This window comes from Pomacea canaliculata, linkage group LG8 (genome assembly GCF_003073045.1).
Source record: "Pomacea canaliculata isolate SZHN2017 linkage group LG8, ASM307304v1, whole genome shotgun sequence".
NCBI classification, from domain to species: domain Eukaryota; kingdom Metazoa; phylum Mollusca; class Gastropoda; order Architaenioglossa; family Ampullariidae; genus Pomacea; species Pomacea canaliculata.
Window position 1 is genome coordinate 1,251,412 of NC_037597.1, and position 26,076 is coordinate 1,277,487.

The 26,076-nt window shown below is 36.9% G+C and overlaps 2 protein-coding genes across 3 annotated transcripts; one reads left to right on the forward strand and one right to left on the reverse strand.

Annotated features, from left to right (window-relative positions):
* Nucleotides 1-62: 62 nt before the first annotated feature.
* On the reverse strand, nt 63-13,641 carry LOC112569767 (fibrous sheath-interacting protein 1-like). 2 transcript variants are annotated; one of them, XM_025247662.1, is made up of 14 exons: nt 13,531-13,641; nt 13,090-13,193; nt 12,598-12,847; nt 11,784-11,866; nt 11,329-11,564; nt 9,777-9,886; nt 7,371-7,475; nt 6,711-6,829; nt 6,109-6,228; nt 5,123-5,293; nt 4,434-4,592; nt 2,717-2,829; nt 1,170-1,315; nt 63-877 (listed from the first exon to the last, which is right to left on the reverse strand). In XM_025247662.1, exons 2-14 carry the CDS (start codon nt 13,132-13,134, stop codon nt 495-497), a joined length of 2,040 nt encoding a protein of 679 aa, XP_025103447.1. In that variant the 5' UTR covers nt 13,135-13,193; nt 13,531-13,641; the 3' UTR covers nt 63-494. The 2 variants fall into 2 exon arrangements, with proteins under 2 accessions (XP_025103447.1, XP_025103448.1); XM_025247663.1 differs by lacking the exon at nt 13,531-13,641 and adding an exon at nt 13,467-13,476.
* A 14-nt stretch (nt 13,642-13,655) lies between these two features.
* On the forward strand, nt 13,656-25,655 carry LOC112569766 (ribosomal oxygenase 1-like). Its single transcript, XM_025247660.1, has 18 exons — nt 13,656-13,882; nt 14,379-14,477; nt 14,899-15,001; nt 15,191-15,756; nt 17,062-17,204; nt 17,542-17,641; nt 18,030-18,143; nt 18,430-18,536; nt 18,861-18,968; nt 19,363-19,397; nt 19,672-19,766; nt 19,999-20,082; nt 21,249-21,353; nt 21,667-21,808; nt 22,143-22,266; nt 22,635-22,731; nt 23,262-23,348; nt 23,542-25,655. The coding sequence occupies exons 1-18, from the start codon at nt 13,826-13,828 to the stop codon at nt 23,665-23,667; spliced, it is 2,292 nt and encodes a 763-aa protein (XP_025103445.1). The 5' UTR covers nt 13,656-13,825; the 3' UTR covers nt 23,668-25,655.
* The last annotated feature ends 421 nt before the right edge of the window (nt 25,656-26,076 follow it).

Below are 26,076 nucleotides of genomic sequence, written 5' to 3' on the forward strand. Positions count from 1 at the left end.
AGTAATACAAAATATAGCATTCCGTCGTGACTGTTAATTTAAAATCTTATTTAAAACAGAGACATATATGAGCGCTAATATTGTCTAAAAGCAAAAAATATCTTACGAGATGGCAATATTGTTTTATTATCACTGTCACAGCTGAATTTGTACTTGCACAGTCACAAACTTGTACACAAAATTGGTTTCATCTATGCAAGGGCAGACACTGGTGTAGAATGTGACTTATCTTCACCCTGCCTCCCACCACCACCAGCTCTGTTATTTGCCACAATTATGTGCTTGAATCTCTTCCTGATGATCCGGGTCTGGACCTGGAAGTTGTTGTCCTCGGGTCATGTCTGTCGAAGAATAAAGGAGGATGCGGCACAGGACTTGTGTCAATCTGGTCACCAAGATTGTGCAACACCAAAGGAGCCATCGAGAGTGACTGTTCACAATTGGAGCCTGAAAGTCTGGAGAAGCTACTGCTAAGCAGAGGACTGGCTGACAAATCATTGTACACCATTTCTAGTGAGCTGTTTGGCTTGAGAACTGGTACGACTATTGCGGTAAGTCATTGGATCGTTGTTGGCACTCATGAGGGGTTGGCCTTGGGGTGTGTTGACCAGAAATCTGCTGACACTTATATCTGGCAGACTGAAGGGACTTTCCCGGCCAATTAACTGTTGTGAATAGCTGTGGAGAACACTAGTTTGGCGAGGACTTGTGGAGTGCATGCTGGTCTCCGAGTATGACTGGTGAGCAGAAAAACCAACATTTTTTAAAGGCTTCCGGGGGCTCCACCTGCCTTCATCACCACCTGCATCAGTTACCTCTAGTGTCTGCTCTGCAATGGCCTTCCATGTATCAGCTTTGATTATCTGCCCTTCTCCATCTGAACAGAGGGATATTTAGAATACATATCACTGCATTCACATGCAACAAGTATCAAGATCAAAGCATCAATATTTAAAAGCAGAACAATTATGTACAAAGAAAGGGGGACGCCACACAAGCTGGAGCTTTGCCACAACAAAATCACATCAGTTTGCTTGTGTAAAGATGCAATTTATAATTATTTTGAGAGAGCTTCAAGTCATGAAAGAAGTCAGTTTCCTGAAGTAAACTTGGGGATCTCATGAAACATCCTGTCTATTTGCCTCCAGATAAAGGCAGACAATACTTACTCTGTGCACTTTTGCTGTCATCATCTTGCAAATCTAGAAGATGAGTGGATAAGGGGAAGTGAGCCTCTGACAAGAGCTTCTGCAGGACATCATCGCTTAGGTGTGGAGGGTTCTCAAGAAGACGGGCACGTGCTGATTCCAAGGACCTAGAATGACAATTCTGTCAGATTGTACTTTATGGCTCATCTATGGAATCTGGTCCCAGAGGGCAGTTGAGTAAGTCTTGAGTAAGTGTTTAGAGATTTGGGTACTTTTGGCTTAACTTCCATAAAATCATACATTAATGTAAAATATTTAGACATGAAAACTGCCTAGGCCTGGTACATAGTATGAATAAGTACTGTTTTTGTTTACGTATAGTGTTTCAATAAGAGTATGATTAAGTACTGTTTACTCAGTGTCTCAATAAGAAGATGATCAAGTATTGTCTTCATTTACCCATACTGTGGCAGCCATCTGATCAGCCCCGTAACATGAGTGAGTTTCTATTTCAGCTTTGAAATCAATAACAACATTGGCAATGGCATATAATGTTTACTTGTAAGTATAGTCTGATTTTAAACTGGCTAAAGATACTGAGGTCTGTTACTTGCTTATATCCCGAGAGATGTTTGGCCTAACCTTCTGCCAATGTTGCTGAAAAAGGAATATAAATAATTTATTTTGTTAGGCCTTTCATTGCTGTAATGTTAGATCTTTGAGATCAGTTGTGTCTGATTAACCCACTTAATAATATACAAGTACTGTCTTGCAGTCTCCCCTCAAAATTAGGTCTCCTCAATAAGAGAAAATGACAAATCCCAAAACAGCACATGCACAAGCAGATGATACTCATACTAATGTTTCTAGCAGACAAGACCATCTCCAGATGATGCTTCTACTAACAACAATTTTTCTACCCTCTCTTGCAGCAGACAATGCACTTCTATGCTCACACAAAACAGATGCTTGACATGACTAAATGTCAGTAAAGTCTTGCAGCAGACAATACTCTGTTATTTTCACATAAAACAGTTGCTTGATGTAACTAAATGTCAATAAAGTCTTGCATCACAAATCTGAAGTTTTTCTGTCAGCCAATCACTGCCCAACCCCTCTTCCTATGCATGCTCCACACTCAGGTTGACTGGGAACGAGGGTTGGTTACCTGCTCCATGACATAATCCCTTTGAAGACTGGTACAGGTCAAGGGACTGTAGTAAATTAAATTTAATGGAAACCCTGAGTCATCCATCAAACAATATCTTTCTTTGTCTGCATCTCAGGTTTTTAATAAAAGATTTAAATGCTTGGTCACTTCATCCAGAAATAAGCTTCTTACCAGGAGCAGTAAAAAATAATTTTGACTGACAGACATGACACACCCTAGGATCTAGTTAAGGCATAATGCTTCCAATATTTGAGTTATGAATGAACACTTTGTAACATATCTTCTTGATAGTTTTAAATATGGTTCATGCAGGAAAATCAAATTAACAATACAACTACATATATCAGCCTTCTGATATCACAGGAAAAAAACCCTATCAGTCAACTTCTTTCCTGACCTTTCAGAGTTCATGCTGTCAGGTGTATCTGGGGGAAATGTGCTGGAAAGTGACCTGGCACACTGGTCCAACAGACTGTCCAGCTGTTCATCTGTCAGGGCAGGACTCTCCATCTAAATGGGTATTAGCTGATTAATACCAGGAAATATTTGGTTGGTGCATGCTTAACTTGTCACTAAAATGATGAGATATTGTGAGCAATTTCTTTAGTGTTGCTAAATTACACACTACCACATCAAAAGATAACCTTTTTGTATTATAGCAGGGGAAACAGCTAAATCAGGGGTGCCCAACCTACGGCCTGCTCATTTTAACCAGACAGCATAATTTCATTTTCAACGTCATGATTCTGACTGAACCACCTTGTTCTGGCCCGAAAGATTTTATATCATGTTCATTGCAGCCCTCGGGCAAGAAAAGGTTGGGCACCACTGAGCTCAATTCAGAGAGATGCTTATGAAAACAATGAAGATGGTCTGAAACGTAACAAGACATGTAAGAATAAAGTATGACTACAAAAATGCTGAAAAAGGGTTCTTTCTGCTTCTTTAGGTAAAATTTAGAAGCACTGGAACATCAAAGTTTTGATTTGTAAAATATATTAAAAGGATGAAAAAAAGTATTTAAAAACATTTTTGAAAAAAAAGCAATTGAAAAAAATATGGCCTTACCCTTTAGCTATTATATTCTTACTTTCCTGCCATTATCCCTGTGTTCTTTTATTGAGGAAAAGAGGGCAGCTAAAGAGAGTTACAGACAGGGCCGCCGAGAGTCAGCACTGGGCCCGGGCAGATGACCTCTCTGGGCCCCTTGTGATTGTAATCGTAAATTATTTTCCCAGAATATGATATGCTTACAATTTGATTGTCAATATCCACATTTCATTCAGTAACAATATAGACTGCAAGCATTAGGACAAGTGCACTAGGATTTACATCACTACTTGAGCATTCAGTTGTTTACACCTGAGTGGTTAGCAAGTGAGGAAAACTGATTTAAAGGACAAAAGTTGTAGTACTCAGCTCCATAGAAAAAAATCCCTAGAGTGAGGAATGTTACTCCAACATTTCTTTAAAAGAAAAGGAAAAAAGGAAAAAATCCACTGACCAAGGCCGAACCCCCTTCACAGCCATGGACCAGGGTACACCAGACCCCCAGTCCCCCACTCTCGTCAGGCCTAGTTACAGACCCCTAATTCAGTACTTATACATGACTTCTCCTGTGACTATTCTTTCATTATGCATTAAAATCTGGTAAGTTCTGGGGTTAGGCAAACTTTCATTCTGTCCCCAGCTTGCACACACACAGAAATTCCAGACTATTTTTCTCCATCTGCAGCTTAACTGCTATCATCCTGAGATAAAATCCTGACAGTTCACTCGTGTTACAAAACTGATGTTTCAGTTTGTTGATCCTTTAAGCAACTAGATCAATTATTTTCAAGTTAAATCGCGATGTGCGTGTGTGTTTGAAAAAGAGCAGCTCTCAAAGGCAAAATGCAGCCCAAATATCTTCAGAAACTGATTTAAGTTGTCTACTCTAAACATAAAATTAAATCCAAATGAAATTTCTGACTAAAAAAAAAAATCCCCAACATTCCAACTTGCATTCTTAATCTCTATCTCCCAGAGCATTTCACTTCTTTAAGTTCTATTATCCTAGCTTGTTTTTATCTCGGATGAATCATTTACCATGCAGCATATTGGGTGAGTGATACCTGTATTTCTTCTGGCAAATGGAATGCTGCCAATTGTTCTTCTATCCTTTTGAGCTTAGCTTGTAGCTCACGTTCTTCTTTAGTCTCCACAAGGACACGCTCTCCATACAACTCAAAATCAGCATTCATCTGTGCATCAACTCGAACGAAAAGGCGTTGCTATGGTGACACCAATGCAGGTACATGTGAGCAGGAAAAGAATAGATGACAGTGAACCAGTTAAAACAGAAGTAATAAAATACAGAGTGCAAAAATGGTTTCAGCAGAGAAACTAAATCAAAACAGTGACAATGAAACAGTAGTAAAACTACACGGAGAGTCTTTGTTCTAGTGTATCTGCTGCTCCCCTTGCCGTCCATAGGACATGTCATCAAGGCAATACACACACACATGTACAATGTAAACATTTTTACAAAGACCATGAAAGTTAAGCAAAATCCTATGCAGATGTTTTGTTTTAATATTAGATTCATTTACATATATGTTGTTACAGTTAAGATCTATATTACTATAAATGAAATAATACATAAAGCACATCACTGCATAAGGTGCTTCCAAGAAACAATATGGTGATCACCCTTTGCAACAGAAGATATTCAACGATTGCTCGAATATCAGGAAATTTTTTAAATAAGAAAATACTAAAGCAAAAGAAAGCAAGCAAGGACAATGTACATCTGAGAACTAACTTGTGGCACTGTACTGAGCACACTGTTAGAGATAGAGCGGAACTCTTCTTCAGGAAGTAAACACTGCAGACGCTGGTCAATGGTGGTCAGTGTTTGAAGCTCATTGTCTGTTGGCACAAATCCCTCTCCAGGTTGAAGCATCATTTGAAAATGATTCTCATCGACTTTTATCTTTGAAAAAAAAAAAAAACATTTAAATGGATAAACTTACTATACATAAATGCAGTGACTATATTTCGTCAAGCCTTAGGTAATAACAACAAAGCAGGGAAAACATTCTTGAAGTGTTCAGTGTTGTGATTTGGGTGAAGACTGAACATTTAGTTCTTCTTCTTGTTCCTATTCGCCCCCAGTGGAGCATAGGGCCGCAGAAGACTGAACATCATGCATGAGTTATTCCACTAAATGTATGCATAGCTGTGGGTATTATTAAAGTATGTGTGCTGTGTGCAGAAGTGTCTTTTACAAAATGTAAATAGTAACTGAGAAACAGTTTTTAAATGACTATATTATATGCTTATATGCTTTTGAAAGTTTATTATAAACAAAATCTCCTATGGGATTAAATAGTAACTTGAGAATGAAAATACATTTGTTTAGAAAGCACACAAGAACCTGTCTACATCCTGTTGTATGAATGGCAATGCCTTGGGAAGGCAGCCATGTAAACAGTGCGTGCAGAGAAAGAACACATCCGAGAATGAACCAGCAAATAAACAGAGCCACAGCAAAACACTACATGCTAATTTGCTTTGTCATAGATGTATATTGCACATGCTTGAGTGATTCATGTGCTTGGAAAGAATGGAAAAGCATATTTATATATTGCTTTTGGTTTTAGATATTGTGTGAAATTATATCAAGTATTTTAGCTTTAATTTGGAAATAAAAGCTAAAATTTATATTTGTAAATGAGTAAAAATAACAGAAAACTTTAGACAGACTTGAAAATTTCATTGAAATAAACCAGTGGAAAGAATACTTGCCTGGGTGTCAAGGCCCTCTTCAGGTATGTCAGGCAAAGACTCAATGTCTGTCAGCAGCTCCTTAAGTCGCTTCTTCTCATCATCAGTCATGGCCACAGTATCTTTAGCATTAGCTGCAAGCTGTTTGATACATACATCAATAAAATCAAGCTCAGGCACCTGAAGAAAGTTAAAAATATCTAACTAAACTCCAGCCTAAATTTTTATTTCTGCTCTACTTTCAGTCCTCCTGTCCTAACCGTCAAGCCCCAGCCTGACAGTGCAGATTCCATGTCATCAGGACTGATCGCTTCAAGTTTCACCACACTTTTGAATCAAATATTAATTAAATTAAAATCAACTTTATACCAGGCATTTATTCCACTGTTAGTATCAAAACAAGTAAGCAAAGGAATGAGTTGTCTCATACACTAGTTATCCAAAATTAGCTTGGCACAATGGCTAAAGAGTTGATTGTAATGTGTACTGTGCTTATTATAAAGTAAAAATCTAATAACAATGAAAAATCAATCATTAACATGACCTCATATACTAAAAGCGGTCACTTATCGCAAGTTGCTCATGCAATTTCAAATCTGTCTCGCCGCAGACAATAACAGCACCTCTTTGTTCCTCTTGATGAAGTTCTTCCTCTTCTTTGTATATTTCTTTGTAGACCCATTTTCCTGCCGACTGTCTGCAGTGTTAGTGTCATTTGAGGCAGCTGATGATTTCTCACTATCTAAATGGTAATAAAAATGATTATAATGACACTTAAAATAATATGTAAGATAATAAAATAATTTAATAAGTAATAATAAGAATTGACCAACCGTGAATATATAACACAGGAACACTCACGCATACAATATGGTCAAATTTACACATGTGCAGCTGTGCACATGCACATACATACATATATACACATGGATCTATTTGTACTCGAACCCATTCTGGCACAAAAATAGACACATGATACTAAATTTTAAAGCAAAAAGGGATAATAAATGCACACATGCTCTCACACACATTCTGGTAAAAAAAATAAATACATAATACAAGCCATATTTTGAAGATAAAATGGATCATGAACTATGTAAAACATTAAAATGGCCAATAAAAAGTACCACAATATGAAATAGATATACGAAGAGCAGCATAAAAAATGTTGAAGAAATATATGCCAAAAAAAAAAGAAGCAATGCAGCTGTTAAAAAAATGACAAGTTTGGTGTTGCCTAGCTAGGCTACAGAAAAACTGTAGGTTACAAGTATTACACGTACTGTTGGTTGATGACTGGCCAGTGTTACTTAGCCTAGCTTTCAACTCATCTTCCTTAACCTGTGTCTGGAAAACTGGTGTCACAGGTGGCAGATTTGTATCAACACCTGGCACAAGAAAATATGTAATAATGCAGTAAGAATACACTGATGAGTAAGGCAGTATTTGACAATCAAATGATTTTTCTGTTGCAGACAAAGCAAGGTTACATAAATGATGGTGATGCTTCAAAGCTGTCTTGCTGAAGTATTGAACTTTAAAAAAGTAGAAAGAAAGGTGGTTAAAGGCTTATTGCATGGGACCAGTAAGTGAGAAAAAAAAACCCTTCTACTTTTCATATATCATTTTCTATGCACAGTGAACCACTTATACAGTCCATAAGATTCATGTACTGTTTGCTAAGCACTGTGAAACACAGTTTGTTGGTTTCATATGGCATTTTCTAGGCACAGTGAACCACTTACAGTTCATGTTGCCGTGTAACCAATGTATCCAAGACTATAGGACTTTAACATTTGCATGAAAGATCAGTTGAAACTTAATGACTATGATATTTGTAGACATTTAGAATTGCCTGATGAGAAGATGTTGCCAAGTTAGTTTAATACAACCCTGAACATTTGTAATAGATAATAATTTTAACATTTTGTGGAATTATACTGAAGTCTAAGCAAAGTGCAGGCATAGCTACATTAATATTGGGTAATCCTATTTAATGTACTTTAGGTTATCAAGGTTCATCTTGGGGAAGGGTGAGGGTTAGATTTTTAAGACCTCACTTATAACTGTGGTGCTTTTTCCTCATTTAGAACCAAAATCGAATCATCATTTCATTCACTCAGTTTAAACTTGGGGTTTGTGGAACATTCCACATACCTCACTTTACTGGATTTGGGGTTGCTTTTGAAGCGTGTTCTGACCTGTCAATATCTGTTGGGCATTTCATGCAAATACATAGAATTAGCGGTTTTGGGGTCTCATTCTCTTCAAATGGATGAAATAGCAGCAAAATATCCATACACCTATGGATGATTATGGTGCTGATAATGTGACAACAGGAGAAAAACAGTGCTGAGCAGTGTTGATAGTGACACAGGCAAGCTAACATTCTCCAAACATTAATTGAGAAAAAAGCATTTATAGCTGAGAAGATACCAATGGTGACCAGAATATAGCACATTGTGTCCATGAAGTGCTCTTGATGGTACATGAAAAACAGAAAAGCCTCCATTTGCTGGTTGAGAAACAAATCAGGAAAATAAACTGTCAGCACAAGAACACTCAGAGTTTGGAGGTATAATCTGTTTCATGCTATTGGAGAGGTTTGCTCAAAACTGAGTGTAGCTTTCAATGTGTGAGATGCAAAACAAAAAAGGGATTTTTCCGAAACATACCTTGATTCTCACTTGTCACTACCTCTGTTTCAGATGAAAAGCAAAACAGGAGGATGTGTTGTTGAAAAAAATTGCTTTGTAAGATACAAGTAAAAAGAGGGAAAAAAACTAACTTGCCCTATATAAGTTTTTCGTCACATATATCTACGTCAGATTTGAAGCCATCTTGTTTTTGATATTGCTTCTGTGACACAAATGAAAACTTTTACTTCAAAGCGTTACATGTTTGCTCGCACATGATTCTCATAGGGCTATTCTTGTTCAAGCATTTATGTTTGCGCAAGACATGGACATAACTGTAAAGAAAAATGATCATTTGTATTTATACCCAGTGGGGATCAGTCATTAGACTGTAAAGTTGCATAATGCTGTATGTATGTGTATCTATACAAAAGTAACTGTTAAAGCATTAAATCCTTGCTTCTGCTGTGGGAGATATTGCTACAACATATATATATATACAATGTATATACAATGTACAATGTATATATATCCCTCCCTGACACACACACACACATGTAAAAGAGGAGATGAGTGTTACTTGACCAGTCTCACCACAATAATAAACCATGGGTTTCAGGTGCTTTTACTCTCCTGCCAGTTGATGGTTCTGGCTAAGGCAAAAGGTATAAAAGAGAAATCCTTAAACTGCTGAGGTGATGCTCCAACCTCTACATCTCTCTCTCAGAATGCCCTTGTCCCTTTCTGCTTCTCCCTCTTATTCCTCCTACCCTGAATATTCTTGAATCAACCTTTTTGCTACTGTGGCCCCCTCTCCCGACAAAGAGGTTGCAAGGTCACTGGACATGCCTCTGGCGAAACCGGGGAGATGAGTCATTGGCTAGGAATAACTTGGTGGAGGAAAGGGGGTTGCCGTACATCGGAGCCTCATTAGGCGGCACATATGTGCGAGCCTGTGTATGTGTGTATCACCAGCTACCCTCTACCACACACACATACATGCACAAAGACATAAATATGAAAATCAAAGAGCTTCAATTTTAAAATCTTCACCTTCGTTATGGCTGGCAGGCAATGCAAGGGTGATAAACTTGTCAGTGTTGGCTTTAATGTCTTTTTGAATAGGGCCCTTGGACTGAAGCTCTACAAGTTCACAACGGATGCTGAAATAAAAATGGAACATCATGAACAGAAGTGAAAGCAACTATAAGTCTTTACGTCACAGCATGAGCATTGCATCATTTAACCATTCAGTAACACAGTGCACTTCCTTATTTTTTAATTGTTATGTGTACTTTGCGAAGTAGGTAGTTTTATGTAAACTTATTACTATACTACTGTCACAAAAGTACACTTAGTTTTGAATTGTAATGAAACAAATATGGCAATTTAAATTTGAAATTCACAGTACAGAGGAATTTTAGGCCTTGGTGGTTCACTGTATTTTTTACTTTAGAAAAGTGGTCTGCGGTCCCAAATACTTTGAGAACCACTGTTATAGGTACCTTGAGAATATCGAAAGAAAGGTAGTAGCACAGAAAGGAACAATTAAGAGCCTGTCAGCTTACAAAGGAAGAGCAAATCTCACCCCTACTGGTTACTCTAACCATAATCTATATAGAGGAGTAGCATGAACCAGCCTCAAAACCCACAAATGAAGCTAAAATAGAACTGTATAGGAGTATAGATACACTGGTCAAGCCTGGTGCACCAAGCAATAAAAAAAGAACAAAACTGAAAACATTATTGAAAATAGAAAACAGAAATAATAAGCAATATTAGACTCAGAAATAAGATGAACTAAAAGAATGAGAATAGTGATCAAGTTTCTTTTGGTTCCCTCTCTCCCAGGCAATCAACATGTGAATAGCTCACATGGTCTGGGGCTGCTACTTAAACTTCCTTAACAAACTGTTCAATGACTGGCTCAAAACTGCAACTTAAGAACATTGTAAACAGTATCTGACACAGATGAAGATAAAACAGCAACAGAGTTGGGCTTCTGGCGTATCAACACAATCTTATTGGTGAAGTCAGCAAATTTCTGTGGGAGTTCTTGTTCATGAAACATTGATGGGAGTGGTTTTTCCAAGTAAATTGTTGTGAGTATTAATTAATAAATTTGATATAACAACATATCAAAAAAAAATCCCAAACTAGAAATAGAAACAGAGTCACACAATGATTTGGTAACAAGCAACAAACGCAGACTTGACAAACCTTCTGGACTCAACAAATGGAAGAGGGCATCATTAAAGCGACACAACAACATATGGCAGGACCCTACCCCTTATATCCACCCTAATCCCTCCCTTTTCCTCCCATATACCCCAGATACCCATTCTTCCTAAAGCATGAAATCACCTAGTGGTGGAAGTACTTTTATCACCAAACAACAACAAAAAAAGAGATCCATGCAATCTGAAGAGAAAATCATGAAGGTTACTAAAAACAATCAATAATTTTTTTCTCTTTGTTACAAATCTTTCGTCTTTTACATTAAAAATATTTTGTCATATATTTTCACATACTTTTAAATCATTAGCAAGTCTTGTAAGGATTCAAAATGAGTTACCGACTAGCAAAAAAAAAAAGTTAACTTTACCGTTGCTCAAGAATAATCCTCTCACGCTTGACCTTTTGCTCTTGTTTCATACGCTTCTCAAGAATCCTGTCAAGTTTTCGCATTTTGATGAAAGCATCACGAAGCTCTGGTTCCATGTCAGCAAGGTCTGGATACTTGTCTATCTCATTCCCTGCTGGTAAAGGCAAACACCCGACCTCAATTGCTCTGGTTTTGTGCTCATAGGCAGCCAGCTCCTCCTTCATCTCAGCTCTGACCTACAAACCATGATCATGACCTTGACTTTATTGCCATGTCACCCCAGTTTATGATATTGTCATTATTGCATTGCACCCCAATTTTCCTCCTGGGAATCTCGCTAAGAATAGTTATCTTACAGAAGCTGTAACACTGAATGGAAAGTGAGATACATTTATTTTCTAGGACAATTATTGATAACAGATGAAGTTGAGACCAAGCACTTAAGCAAATTTCACCATTGTTTTGATCTCATCTTTTATGTCCTTCAGCAGCTCTTTTTCCTCATCACTGTCCACACTGTAAGGGTCATCAGCTTCAGCTGCAATGAAAAAAATGTTGTAAATGGAAATGTCACACTTCCTGCAGTATGGGCATAACTGTAATAGTCTCATTGGTGATTATCATGTGCACAATGATAATAATAATGCTGGCAATGCCACCACTGTGTATCACCTGCATTATAACTATAAAATGAAAATATTAATATATTACTACTCTTAGAACTCACAAATAATGGTTACATTATCAGTAACAAGTCATCCCTACATAAGCAAAGAGTGATGTCACTGTCTTTATATACTATGATTATTATTATTACATGTTACATAACATAAGCAAATAATGATTACATTTTTGGGAGTACGTTTATAGGTCTTTACCTGAATTCTTTCAGGTGTTCAATGCTTACATTATGAAACTTAATATTTTCTTTTATATCAGAAACAAAGTGAGATAGACCTGAATGTATAATGCATATCTGAAGAGCAGCTGGTTGATTCATATCAAGAATAAATCAAAATCAGACAAATATTCTGTACCAAAAATGCTTAAACAAAAGCTTACATGTCGCAATTTACAAAAAGCTGATCACATGCTGAAGATATAAACTTTCTTAACATAATTTTGAAATCTTGACATCAAATTTTGAAGCAAGAAGCAAATGTGTCCAAAAAGCATATAAAATAATTCTTCTGCTATTAAAATACATGATGTATTATATACAAAATTTAGAAAAATAACCTTTGATAGAAGTAAATAAATGTTACTCACAAACAGGCACAAGTGCATTAGAAGAGTGTTCTGCAGTATCATCAGCACATTTTCCAGACAACATGACTTGAGGCATACTCAAATCATTAACCCTACTATGTTTTGCGAGGTCAAGTCCTCCATCCTCGTCCTCTTCCAGTGTAACATCACTCTCAAAATCATCTTCAGACTCATCAAATTCATCTTCTTCATCACCATCTTTATCGGAGTAGTTCAAGTCATCCAAGCTCATCTCAAATTCCTGCTCCTCCTGATTACATAAATCCAGAATAAAAACATGATTTGAAAGTGAAAGTGAAAATTATAGAAAGTTTTGGGAAGTATGAAGAAAGAAATTATATAGTTGGAAATAATAATAAAACATGAAAGAATGGAGTGTAATATAGTTTAATACCTGTTTATATTTATCTTGTTTCAAAAACTCACTATTATGGAACGTATATTTACAATTTTTTTGTTAATGAGGAGAATTATATAATTTCCAAAACTTACCTCTGAAATACTCGTCACTGAATCAGCCACAGATTCACACATCATTTTTCCTCCTTTGATAAATCCTGTGGTGATTTGTTCGAACGCTCTTTTACTACAAAGAGCTATAAATTAAAAATATCAAAGATAAAATTTAAATTATAATGTAATTCAGTATCGGCCGATAAATAAAAAAGAATATGCTCGAAAAAAGTGTCCGGCTACTTTTAACTGACATATTGTTCGGCATAAGAGTATGGGATGTAAACAACTATGACAGTATGGATAATTATCTTGAGAACTCTACAACAATTTCATGTTAAATGTTCTCAATATGTACAGAGGTAGTGTAAGACAGGAAGCAGCTATGTTGACACAATTGCCATGGCAATAATTACCACCCTGCAACTGAAATGCTGCAAATAAAATATAAATATTGCAAATCAAAATTATCTAAAGTACCTGATTTAATACACTGGTATGAAATAAATTAGTTCTGATTATAATGTAAAGAAAACGAAAACAATGTTTTCTAGCAGTTAAAATGTTTAGGTTTGAGCATTTCACTTCCTGTATTGAACCGGAAGCAGTCGTCTGGCGCGTGTAGGTCCTGTATTGTGGGGACAGCGCCAGATTTTGAATTGTCTAAATACACCTTTGAAATTTCGCTGATGAATAGATGTAGTGAGGCTTAACCGCTTGCAACAAAATATTGTAACTGGGTCTGTTGAGAAGTGAAATTGTTCTTCCTTCTATCATGAAGCGCATGTCCGCATTTGCTGTCTTTGCGAGCAAATCAAGCGCCGAGAAGAAGGTAAAATTTTCACGTGGTTTGTATATTAAAAAAAAAAAAAAAAATCACAACCACTTTACTGTTTACCGTGGTTTTATAATAATTGCAAAGAATATAGCTTGCTGATATTTTTCAGAAGTACTGCTTCAGCTAATGCAGTCCTCTCTTATTCAGTGCACAATTAACAGTAATGTGCACCATATTTTTTATCGTAACGATCGATGTAGTAATAGAAAAAAAAAAATTAGAAGAGATTACCTCGTCAGTTGAACGTTTAAAGACGAATCCACACAAACACACAGGTGATCCATTCATCTTTTGGTCTTAGGACGATTTGACATTTTAATCTTGGGACGAAATAGGCCTACCTGGGATGAAATGGGCATAGCTGGGACAAATTGACTTTTGCTCTGGGGTGAAATGACCGGCCCTCGAAGGAAAAAAAAATGGGAAACAGTTTTCTAGCATAGTACTTTTTTCCTTAGTGTTTTATGTCTTTCCATTATATTGTTAACAGGGTAAACCTTCTGCAAGTCCAGCACTTTCCATTGAGGATGGTGTTAAAATAAAGCGAGCTGAAAGCACACCCACAATGGGCAAGCGAAAGAAACTATTGGTGAGAGGCCACCAAAACATTCACATCATAGAGGAAATTTTCAGGATATTTGTGTAAATGTGCAGGTGCATGCAAGAAATCAAACTAAAAAAGTGTCACACTGTTGTGAGAATGTGTGTGACCTGAATTTTTTCTTGAGGCTTTAGATTTTTTTAAATGTGACTTTTGTGATGACCAGCCTCTCTCATTGGTGGTGGAATTGGTTGCAGTTTTAGTTGACTCATGCATGGTCTAATTGTTAAATGGCTTGGTACTTAGGATGTATCTGTGTGTGTGAGAGAAAGAGGGTGGCGGGATATTGTTTTTGCAAGAGTGCATACAGAAACATGTTCTTTGATTTTTAACACGAGCTTATTTTTAAGGTAGGAGTCTGCATGTCTTTTCACAAACAAAAACTGCATTTTTTATCTTAATTTTTTAGAAGGCATTGCGAAACAGCGTACGAGGCTCAGGACATAAGTCTCGGCCTCAAACACCTAAAGAAAAAGACTCTGTGTCCTTGACACTTGCCAGCAGCATGCAAGGTAAAACAAAAGTGCTTTTATTCCCCTTTCGAGCTTTCTGTGCCTCTTCTTTTGAAGTAATATTTGCTAATTAAAGTAGATTGTTGGTTATTCATTTTATTTTTATATATATATATGAAATGGATAACAATATTTTGAATGTATCTTCTGTATTTCTTCAACCTGTTAAACTATTTTTTTTCTACTTAGGGAAACAAGTCTTAAAGCCTCCGGTAGATTATCAGCGGAAACCTAAAATTCCTGTCCGACAAACATCTACACTTATTCAGCCCAAGAAAGTTATTTCTCATGATGCTGTTGTTGGATCAGCAAGAAAATCCATGAGCCCTGTCATTAAAAAGGTATCAACTGCAGAAGAGAGAGGCAATATGAGTTTACCTGGTCTGTTAAAAACTACTGCAGAAGCTAATTCAGAAAAGATTGTCAAGGCAGTAAAAAGTCCTAAAGTCCCTACGCAGAATGCTAATGGTCTTAGCAAGAGTCCTAAGGGAGACAATCTTTCATTGTCTGGTAAAAGAAGGAAGTCACCTGGAGGAAAATCTTATTGTCACGTGACAGATGATGTCTCCATTAGCAAAAAAATGAGAGTGACTAGAGATTTTGAAAGTTCATTAGAAATTGTTGGGAGACCTAAGAGCCAGAAAAGTTCTGGACTTGCACAGGCATTGGAAGGTGGAGATGCAGCGAAGCCCAAGATTAAGAGAAGATCATCAGGGTCCAGTTACCTGGATATGGAAAAAGTACCAAACAATGAGGTAAGCACGGATGTTAGAAACTCATTTCCTTGTACTTTATGTTGAATGTCAACAATTATTATTATATTCTTTTTGGTCGGGATGATGCCAACAGCATGAAGAGGATGGGATGTTTTAGTTTATTCCTTTTTGCTCCTTTGAGGAGCATAGGGCCACAACAACACCTCGCCTGTGGACCCTATATAGGGCAGCCCCTCGTTCAGTTGGGCCCATGTGGTTCCAGTGTCCTTTGCCTCACTTTCTACTGTATAAGTATTTTTCCAAGTCTGCTTTGGTCTCTCAACTCTCCTCTTCCCCTGAGGTTCCAGTCAAGTGTCTGCCTGGCAATGGTGTCAGCTGCTTTGAGCAGGGTGTGTCCTATCCAGCCCCATTTGTGCTTTTTGATGTCTTGGCTAGCGGCATTCTGGTTAGTTCTTTTCCACAGGCTGCTGCTGGAGATCTTTTCAGGCCATCTTACTCCCAGATTATGGCATAGGCATTGGTTGGTAAAAGTCTGGAGCTTGTTGTTGATGGCGTTTGCCACTCTCCAGGGTTCAGAACCATACAGTAGGACTGCATTTACATTGATGTTGAAGATGCAGGTCTTATTGTGGAAGCATAATGCTCGGGAGTTCAAGATGGGGCGTAGGCTGTTGAAAGCATGTCTGGCCTTGTTGATTCGGCTTTTGATGTCATCATCCGCTCCATGATCCTTGTTGACAATGCTTCCTAGATACGTGAAGCGGTCTGTTTCAAGGATGTTCTCTCCTTGAAGCTCGATTGGGAGTTCCTGCTTGTTATTCTCATCACTTTGGTCTTCTTTCTGTTGACCTTTAAGCCAGTCTTGTCTGCTTCCTCTGCTAGCTTACTCAGTGTGGTTTGTACATGTTGTTGCTGATGAGATAGGAGACTAATGTCATCTGCAAAGTCCAGGTCCTCTAGCTGTTTGGTGAAGGTTCACTGGATACTGGTGTTGTCGTCTTGGGTTGCCTTGCACATAATCCAGTCTATGACCATCAGGAAGATTGTTGGTGATAATATGCAACCCTGTCTTACGCCGGTCTTCACTTTAAAAGGTTTAGTGAGTTTAGGATGTGTGTAGAATGACATTAAAAGTAGAGAAACAAAATTTGGATTGTAGTTTAGATAAGAATGCATGAACTCTGTATACCGTAAAATAGTTTCTTATGAAAAAATAGTTTACAAATTAAAAACTGTATAAACCTTACTTTCTATTTTAAAAAAAACCCCAATAATTGGGCCAGTTCTAAGACATGAAGACTAAATTATATTAATACATGTACCACCAAAATAATGATTACTCAGGGTGATACAAGAAATTTTCCAACATCAAAAGAACAGCCTGCGTGTCGGCCAAAGAGGATGCCAAATGTGTTTGACAGCAATGCTGAGGCAACCCGAATGTTTGAGTGCCTGATTCACCCAGTAACACCGGACAGATTTTTCAGGTTAATGGAATTTTTCAATAGCTTATAAGTTACTGATGGCGTTTGTGATACAGAATCTCCTGTATACTTTCAGTGGATTCCACAACAATCCTTCTGTATTGCAAATTAAAGAAATGTCTAACACAGGAAAGTATCATACTTAAACCTATGTGAGTATCTATACAAAATATACAGGAGTAGGGCTTGTTTTCATTTTCTTAAATCTAAAAATCACGTGGTTTATAAAGATCTGTAACCACATAGTTTATAAAGACCTTTAAGCACATTTTTACAAAAATTTGTAAAGATTTTATATTTTATTAAATCATCTGGCATTTTTTTTTTCGTTTATCAACAGGGAACTGTGGGAAAAGAAACCATTGTTAGTAAAACGCCACACGCCAGACTACAACAGCGCATGGTTCAGTACAAAAGAGTTAGATCGAATTCTTCGACAGGTAAGCATCCACAGTAGTATTGCAGTGAAATTATACACCAGCTTTGCAGGGCCATGAATATCATATATGAGACTGCAGGGGTGTGGGGACTTTTGTACCAATGCCACTGTGAAGCTGGCTCTGTGATTATTTATGATTCCAGCAATACCAATCTTCATGTTAGTGACCATTGCTAAACATTGCACCAGTGTTACATTTGCAAAAGTGCGCCAAGACTCTGTGATCATATTATGGCAGTGTTTAATTCAGTTCAAAAGCTGCTTGACCTAATAGTAGAACACATGAGGTATTATGTGATTTCTCTATAGATTTCTTTAAATATCCAGTGTGAAGAAATTGTATGACGTTGACTGGAGCACATACTGGAATTTTGTTTATGGTTTTGCAGGAAAACATCCATTTTGGAGTAAATTTAGATATTACATCCTATAGAGATGACAAACGAGAAACTCACAATCCAGATGGAAGAGCCTATGCTCCTGTTGTGTGGGACTTCTATCAGGTGTGACATCTTTTTTTTACAATCCTTAGTTTTTTTTCCCTTTATATGTGGTTAGTAAAAAGCTTATTGTGAGAAAATAGAAGACTGGTCACTAAGTGTAAGGCTCCATTCTCATATTGGTATGAACACTTCCCCTCCTCCCAGTCTCATTTTTCTCTATTCTCGGTTTTGAGCTAACAGTATTTTTGAGCATTATGTCAGATTATGCAGTTGCAGAGATGTTAACATAGTTTTTGATGTTTTGTAAGCATATTGGTGTTTGGTATTTTAATATGCTTGATGACAGAGAGGATGTTCTGTTCGACTTTTGAACCCACAAACCTACAGCCGCAATGTCTGGAAAATCTTATCAGTTCTTCAGGACTACTTTAACTGCAGTGTTGGAGCAAATGTGTGAGTTAGTTCACAGCACTTTCAATAGGCCTATCTATAACCCTTCAAACCTCAGCTGCAAAGCAAATCCTTTGGTTAATAGCAGTTAATAACTCAGGAATTTAGCAAACTAATGGAATTATGAATTTCATCATATGGTGTCCTCGTTCTGTTCTTTCATTTTCCTGTAAATTGTGTGTGGTTGTGAGCGAGAGACATTGACATAAACACCTGTAATTTAGTTGATTTTTGCTTTTTTTTTTTTTAATTAACGTGTGTGTATTAAATACTTGTTTTCCTAAGAAAAGCATTAATTAATGTGTTTAAGTTTTTATTTGGTTTTAGCTATCTTACTCCTCCTGGAACTCAAGGCTTTGCTCCTCACTATGATGATATTGAAGCTTTTGTGATACAGCTAGAGGGGAAAAAGCACTGGAAACTATACAACCCCAGGTTACTATTACCTAATAATAATAGTTAATAATTATACTTAAATAAACATTCCATGTCTGTGTAATTTTTATTCAGACTTTTCAGGTCTGAGATATGTCTTGTAGTGGATATAAAAGTCTTGCTGGTTTTGATGTTACTATGATTTTGGCTGGAAAGTTCTCTCACAGTTTGAAGTTCTTAATGTTTGTCTGCCCTTAGATGGTATCTGTCACTTCTCTCCCTCCACCCCTTCATCTTTTTTTCCTTTCGAACATTGTGCTGTGAACTCAGTTTTGACCTTACCTGATCATTCTGCAGTCTTGTCAAACCACATAATGCCGAGTAGATATCTGTATATCAAGTTTTTTCGCCTCTCCCCATCTGTTTCTGATTGCTATTTGCACACTTTACACAGATCTGATGCAGAAACCTTGCCAAGATTTTCAAGTGGTAAGTTAAAAAAAATAATACTTTTAAAATAAGTGTTGATTAACATGCATACATGGCATGATAATAAGTACAGATGGAAATAAAGTAACTGTGATGATGTCAATAGTGAATATGCGCATTCTGATACTGAAAGCATCTGATGGAAAGGTACCTTAGAATACATTACTGACCCACTAAAATGCTTAACAGGTGTCCAACAGAATACTAAATGGCTGACAATATCCTTTGCTACCAGTTTTGAAAATCTCAGTGTAGCTAAAGCATACATTTGCAGGAAACTTTTCCCAGAATGAAATGGCTAATCCCATACTGAACGTGGTCCTAGAGGCTGGAGACCTTCTGTACTTCCCCAGAGGCACCATCCACCAGGTAGGACAATATCTTCAACAGTTAACATTTTTAATGTTTTTCTTATCACACTGAGCTAGACAAATCCTATGAATATTTGTATCTACCAAAAAATAATTAAATTCAAAAATGTTCTGCTTAGCCTAAGTGATTATGTACTTTTCTAAAAGAATTATGCAGACCGCCTAAAAATTATGCACATGTAATTATCTGATTGATAATCAAAAATATTTTGCTTATTGCATGGCGCCAGGCATCAGCCAGTGAAGATGAGCACTCTCTGCACATCACGTTCTCTTGTTATCAGCGCAACACCTGGGGAGACCTGCTTGAACAGGTAGCTTCCTTGCTCTTGATGTTTGTTACATATCTGTCATCTAAACTTTGTGCTGATTGAACAGGTTTTTTGTAACTGACATTCCTTATTTATCTTAGCATCCTCCAGATGACCCAACTATTATGAGATTTGGGGGCTACAACTGATCTGTAACCAAACAAATTATTGTCCCTGCACACCAGGGGTACAGGCCCCGGTGAACCCAACCGATTTCGCCCAGGGCTGCTTAGCCAAAGGATCTGGGTTGATTGGTAAACATCAATGTCTGACTTGCATCCTTCTCAGGATTCATTCATCTGGGAATGTATTTTTTTTTTAGGGCAACTGGTCAATTCTACCATTTACTGATTTAACCTCATCCCTTTGATCACTGAATGCAGAAATTACTTTTCAGTGTAGTGACTCATTCGTTTGTTTGTTGTATGTACACAAAATGAAATGAAGCCTGACACAGAGATTTGCCTCATTTGTGATAGATTCGTCCTGCAAGTTTGAGATGAGGGATTTGTGCACTTGGTGACCTGCTGTTTTTGATAAAGAATTAGCTGCTTCATGTTACCCTGAGCATTCTTCTGGATGCAATAACCCAGTGCATCTGCAAGACCGAATGAGGGCTTAGAGGCTTTATTTGTGCAGGTCTCAGGATTGACCCAGCTTTTCCTCCCTCTTTGACCAGACCTAAAACACTTGTCCTTCTCTATCACAATCATTAAGGATGCTTATGAACAGTTGTCATCTTCAGCAGGTGGAGGTGGCTAGCCTACCATTCCATCGGAATGTGACACTGACACAACCCCTGTTGTGTTGCATTCTAAATCGGACTTTGGTGTGTTCTACCTGTGTAATTTGTTCACCCTTCGCTTCTACTGCAAAGGGAAAGGACAATAAGATTGCTAAACTCTTTTGTAGTGCTTATTATAGAAATGTAGGGTGGAAACACCCGAGTTCACTGGGGCTGGTAACCCCACTCTCATAAAGAAATTATTTAATTAGCAGTTGTAGCCCCTAAGCTCCTAATAGGTTATTTGGTAAATATCGAAAAAAAGTGAAAAAAAAAGGGTTAGAAGATGGACTATCATTTTTATTAGAAGGAAAATTTAATTAGTCAAGTTTTTTTCTTGCAAAAATGTCCCTTTGAAATCCTCAAGCATTTTGTTATTTCACAGTTGGTGCCCCAGGCTGTACAGCTAGCTATTGAAGAGAATGTGGAATTTAGAAGAGGTCTTCCAAGAGATTACAATCGCTATATGGGCATTGCACACAGTGAAAAGGTTTGTACTCATATACAGGCACACACCTACATGCGTCTGTGCCTATAGATGTTGGCTTGTGTATGTAAGTGCACAATTTTGCATGCCAGTCATACATATTAATTATGTAATAATATTTGAGAAAGACCTAATTCATGATGCTCTGATTTACAACACTCTTTTCCATAATGCTCAGGTCTTGAGATGATTGAAGGCCTTGTTTGTTGCTGAAATGTCCAGCAGTTTTCCTTTTAGATAACCTTTGTACTTTGTCAGTAGCGAAGTCACCTTCTAAACATGTCATTTGTATTACACAAATTTTTCTTTCAAACAGGATAGTGCAGATAGAAAGCAGTTTATCAAGACAGTGGAGGAGCTTGTGAAGTCCATCGTGAAGCATCTTCCTGTGGATGCAGCATGTGACCAGCTGAGCAAGGCTTCCTTGATCAGTGCTCTGCCACCAGCAATTTCAGAGCGTAAGCCTTTTGTGATTTTTTTGTACCAATTTGTCCCTGTTACTTTTCTTTTTGCGTTTGTGAATACTTTTAGGACACATCATTGAGTATGCTTTGTTCCTCCTCTTTTTGGATCATACTATTTGTGTAGCATTTTGTTAAACTATAAAAATTTGTGCAGACTGCATTTGAGAGAACATCACAGACCCAGAGACACTGTTTCTGACAGGCGTATTTACATTGCTACATTCTTAGCATGGCTGTATGCATTACTACAAACCCATATGAAGAAAAAGATTGTTTCTTGTATGGCAGGAAAAAATAAGGTGATTTTCTAGTAATTTGTTTTGAACAGAAGAGAAAGCTTGCAGTGTACATGGTGCAGGGGAGTACTGGAGTACACAGGAAGGACAGGTGAGAGGGGTGGTGGAGCTGGAGCCTGACACAGAGATTCGCCTCATCCGCGGCAACATCCTCAGGTATGATGCAGGTGGAGCATTATGGAGTGAGAAGTCCTACACTGAATTTATGCTGCTTTTGATCTTGCATATCGGGATTCAAACTTGACTGGCTTCTACTTCTGAGTCTAAAGATTATTAGGAATGAACTGGGGACTAGCAAAGGAATTATGTCACCAGCACACAATTTGGCTAATTAAGACATAGCATGCTCATGATAATAGCTGCTACTCTAAGAAATGAAATAAACATTCAGTTGTAAAAGGCTTTAGTAACTATTTTACTTCCTCTGTTCTTTAGTTATTATTAGAGTTATGTCATAGGTTAAGAACTATTTCTCCAACTACATTTTCACAGCCATGTGTTTCGGCGTTTTTTTCCCTTAACAGAATTGTATCTGAGGAGGATGAAGTCCGAATTTATCATAGTTTGGAGAACAGCCGAACTCGTGAAGATACCCCACGATACATTGTCATATCATCAGAGGTAGCCATGCCTTTGTTTGTCTGTAGGAGCCACTTTTAACATGAGCGAATTGCCATCCATCTGTAGCTTAAAGCTTAAATTCACTGCATCCTACAGACATGCTTGTGTGCAGGTCAACTGGCGCACACATTTACTTGTGCCATATTTTAAAAAAAAATTCCATGATAATGTTTAGTAAGATGGGGAAGCATCCAACCAAATGTTAGATTAGTATTTGATTTGTAGACCACTTTTGGCTAGTTTCTTCTAGAATTCACTGTGAACTTTGACCATTCTCATGCTTGAAAAGTTTATGGGTTTTGTATTTGGTAAAAAAAAAAAAATCCCGATGATATTGCAGATCACAGTAATTGTGCACAGCAAGCCTGATGATAGTAAAACATTTCAAAAGAAATTTAAAAAATATTTTTTCACTTATCAGCAAATTGAGTGATTTTAATGTCCATACACTTAAGGTGGTGAGTCAACTGTAATGTTTTACAACTATGCTTTGCTTACTTGGATGAAATAATGTTTGCTTTCCACTTCAGAGTGCACCTGCAGTAGAGTGCCTAATTGATGCATACCCAGAATACATCACCATTGATAGTCTGCCATTGGCCTCAGTAACAGACAAGGCAAGTTCAATGCAACAGACTTGTTTTTAGCCATTTGTTTGAATTTGTGAATAAAGGTATTCTTGTGTTTGAAATATTTTTTAGCTGATTTTATATTGTAGGTAAGTGCAATTTTAAAAGTCAAAAAATCATTTCTTTTCTTCAAAATTGTGAAATTTTGGAATGTCATGAGCATTATTTTTTGTTTCAACAGGTAGAGATTGCCACAACTCTGTATGACAAGGGCATGTTGATGACCTCCCATCCTCTGCCTACCACATATGATGAAGGAGATAATGATTCTGAAGAAGAGTTTGAAGAGGATGGAATTTTTTCATGACAGTCTTCCAGAAGATGCAGTGTTTTGAAGAGTAGCCTGTAGCAAGGATTCTATGTTTGTGGGTAAATGAAAAGCAATGCAATTGAACGTTTAGAACAGAAGTGATGGCAGGAAGTACAATGTGTTCAAATATTTTTACCTATTAACTTATGATAAAGACAACCATCACTGACACACGGTTTTGAAGAGCCTTTTAAAAAAATATTTAAATGATGTGATTTGCAAGAGAAGTAATTTTAAATTTTTCTTGTCCTAAATTCAAAGGAAAGATGGTAATCATGGAACATAGAGCTCCTGTCATGCAAGTTGGTTATGAGGCAGAAATAAAAAAACAAGTACACATGATCAAAGTGCTAAGCAATGACATATTTTATTAGTATATATATTAGACATTAAATATTACTGTTGTCATTGTCGGCTGTTGGAATATAGATCCATGTCAAATTGAGTAACCACCGTCTTGAACATGGCTCTTGACCAACTGAGCCATTGCCAACAAAATATGTGATTGGTTTAATATTTAGCTTCTTAATGGAAGTAATTTATAGTAAAACGCTCACTGTGGTTGTGAAGGAGCAAAGTGTGTGGTTAACATGCAAAATAATCTTTAATGAAATGTTTAACAAATTTTGTATATGAAAATCTTAACTGCTGGCTTGATGTTTTATGAATAGAGTGTAGAATTCAAGATGACTTTGTATAACAATTGTTTTATATTGCTAGGTGTAGCAAGTGATATACAGAGTGTATTTTTAGCAAACACATTTCAGTTGCTGATATAAACTAAACAAGATACCAATTGTTTGGATACTTCCGCATATTAAGTTGCATATATTTTGGAATTTGGCCTTGTAAAATATCCCTGCTTCTAGTCAGTTGTAGTTGCTTAAAAATTACTTTTCCGTTGTGTATATATATTATAAAATGACAATATAGATATATATATATACAGATCCAAGTTTACTTGTCAAGTGTGAAAATGCAGGACATTAACCACAGGCAAAAATTAGATGTGCATACTGTATGGGGTCAGATAAACCATGATGAGGGTTGCTGAGACTTCTGCCAAGGTTTTGGAGCAACAAGAGTGAGAGCGAATCAACAAAATGAAAATGAGAGATGTCTGTTGTTCTGTGTGGTAGTCACCCTGGGCTTTGTGTTTCACATGCACAGAAGAAAGTGGGACTAATGAGAAAGTGGCATTGTGGATCCAAAACCAGTTTCACAAAAGCATGTTTTTGTTTTTTTTGATGCATACAGATTTGAAAGTTATGAAACAAATGAGAATTTCAAGACCAGAAGTTGCTGATTAGTTTTTAATTTGTGAGAACTCCTTTCTGCATGGTTCATGCTTGCAAGAGAGCTTTTATTGCCAGTAGAAAACTTTTTGCATTCCTAGCCCCTCAGTTCTGACTCCTAGACCTCTAGGTGCCTTAAATAATAGCCAAGGAAATGGTTGTGGTTGTTAAAAAAAAACCTGGTTAAAAAGACTAAGTAACTTTTAAAAACTGTTAGTGACCCTTTCAAAGTCAGATGAGACAATTATAGCTTATTTATTTAATGATTTTACGTTTTACTCCCATTATTAGTATTTCTTGAATCATTGTTTACCAAAAAATCTCGCATTTTGTCTGTATAAAAGGCAAACTATTTCTGAATTCAGGAATTAAAAAAATCTATTGTCTTAAAATAATATACACATTTTTATACAATTTTGGTATTTTTAGGCAGATGATTCCATGCACTATAGTAGTAGCAGCTTTTAGCAATCTTATCTGTAAGAGATTTGTACAAGATATTTGGTTCCTGGTTTTATGCACATCCACAGGTACAAGATGACTTTATTTTTTTTTTTTTTTTGGGTCTGGTTATTTTGATGTTCATGTAATGTGAATTTTTTTTGTGTGTGGCTTAGTCCAAACACTTTTTTAGCAGTTGTTACACCTAAACCACAAGAATAAACATGGCATCTTCAAAGTCTTTTGTTATGAACATCTTGTGTTATCCTATGGACCTGAAGTAAATGTATAAAATTCGTCCCAAGACCGAAAAGTCAAATTGTATGCCAAGCACAAAAGATTAATTGACCACCAATTACACAAGTAGCTATGAACATAAAATATTACCAAAAGAGCCATACGTTGTTTGAAAAATATAGATGTGCAAGCTCAGCTGCCTATTTTAAACAACCATGCGAAGAAGTTTAGCTACCATTTAAATAAAAATGGTCGCTTGGCAAGACGCATGCATAGAACTATCTTATGATGGCGAACATGATTTTTATCTTTAAACAATCTTTTAAGATTTTGTCATTTCACTGACTTTTTTGGTGCCTATTATTATTACATGTAGAGACATCTCTGATTGGGCCTGGGGCGATCTAACTTTAAGGTCTTGGGACGAATTAAC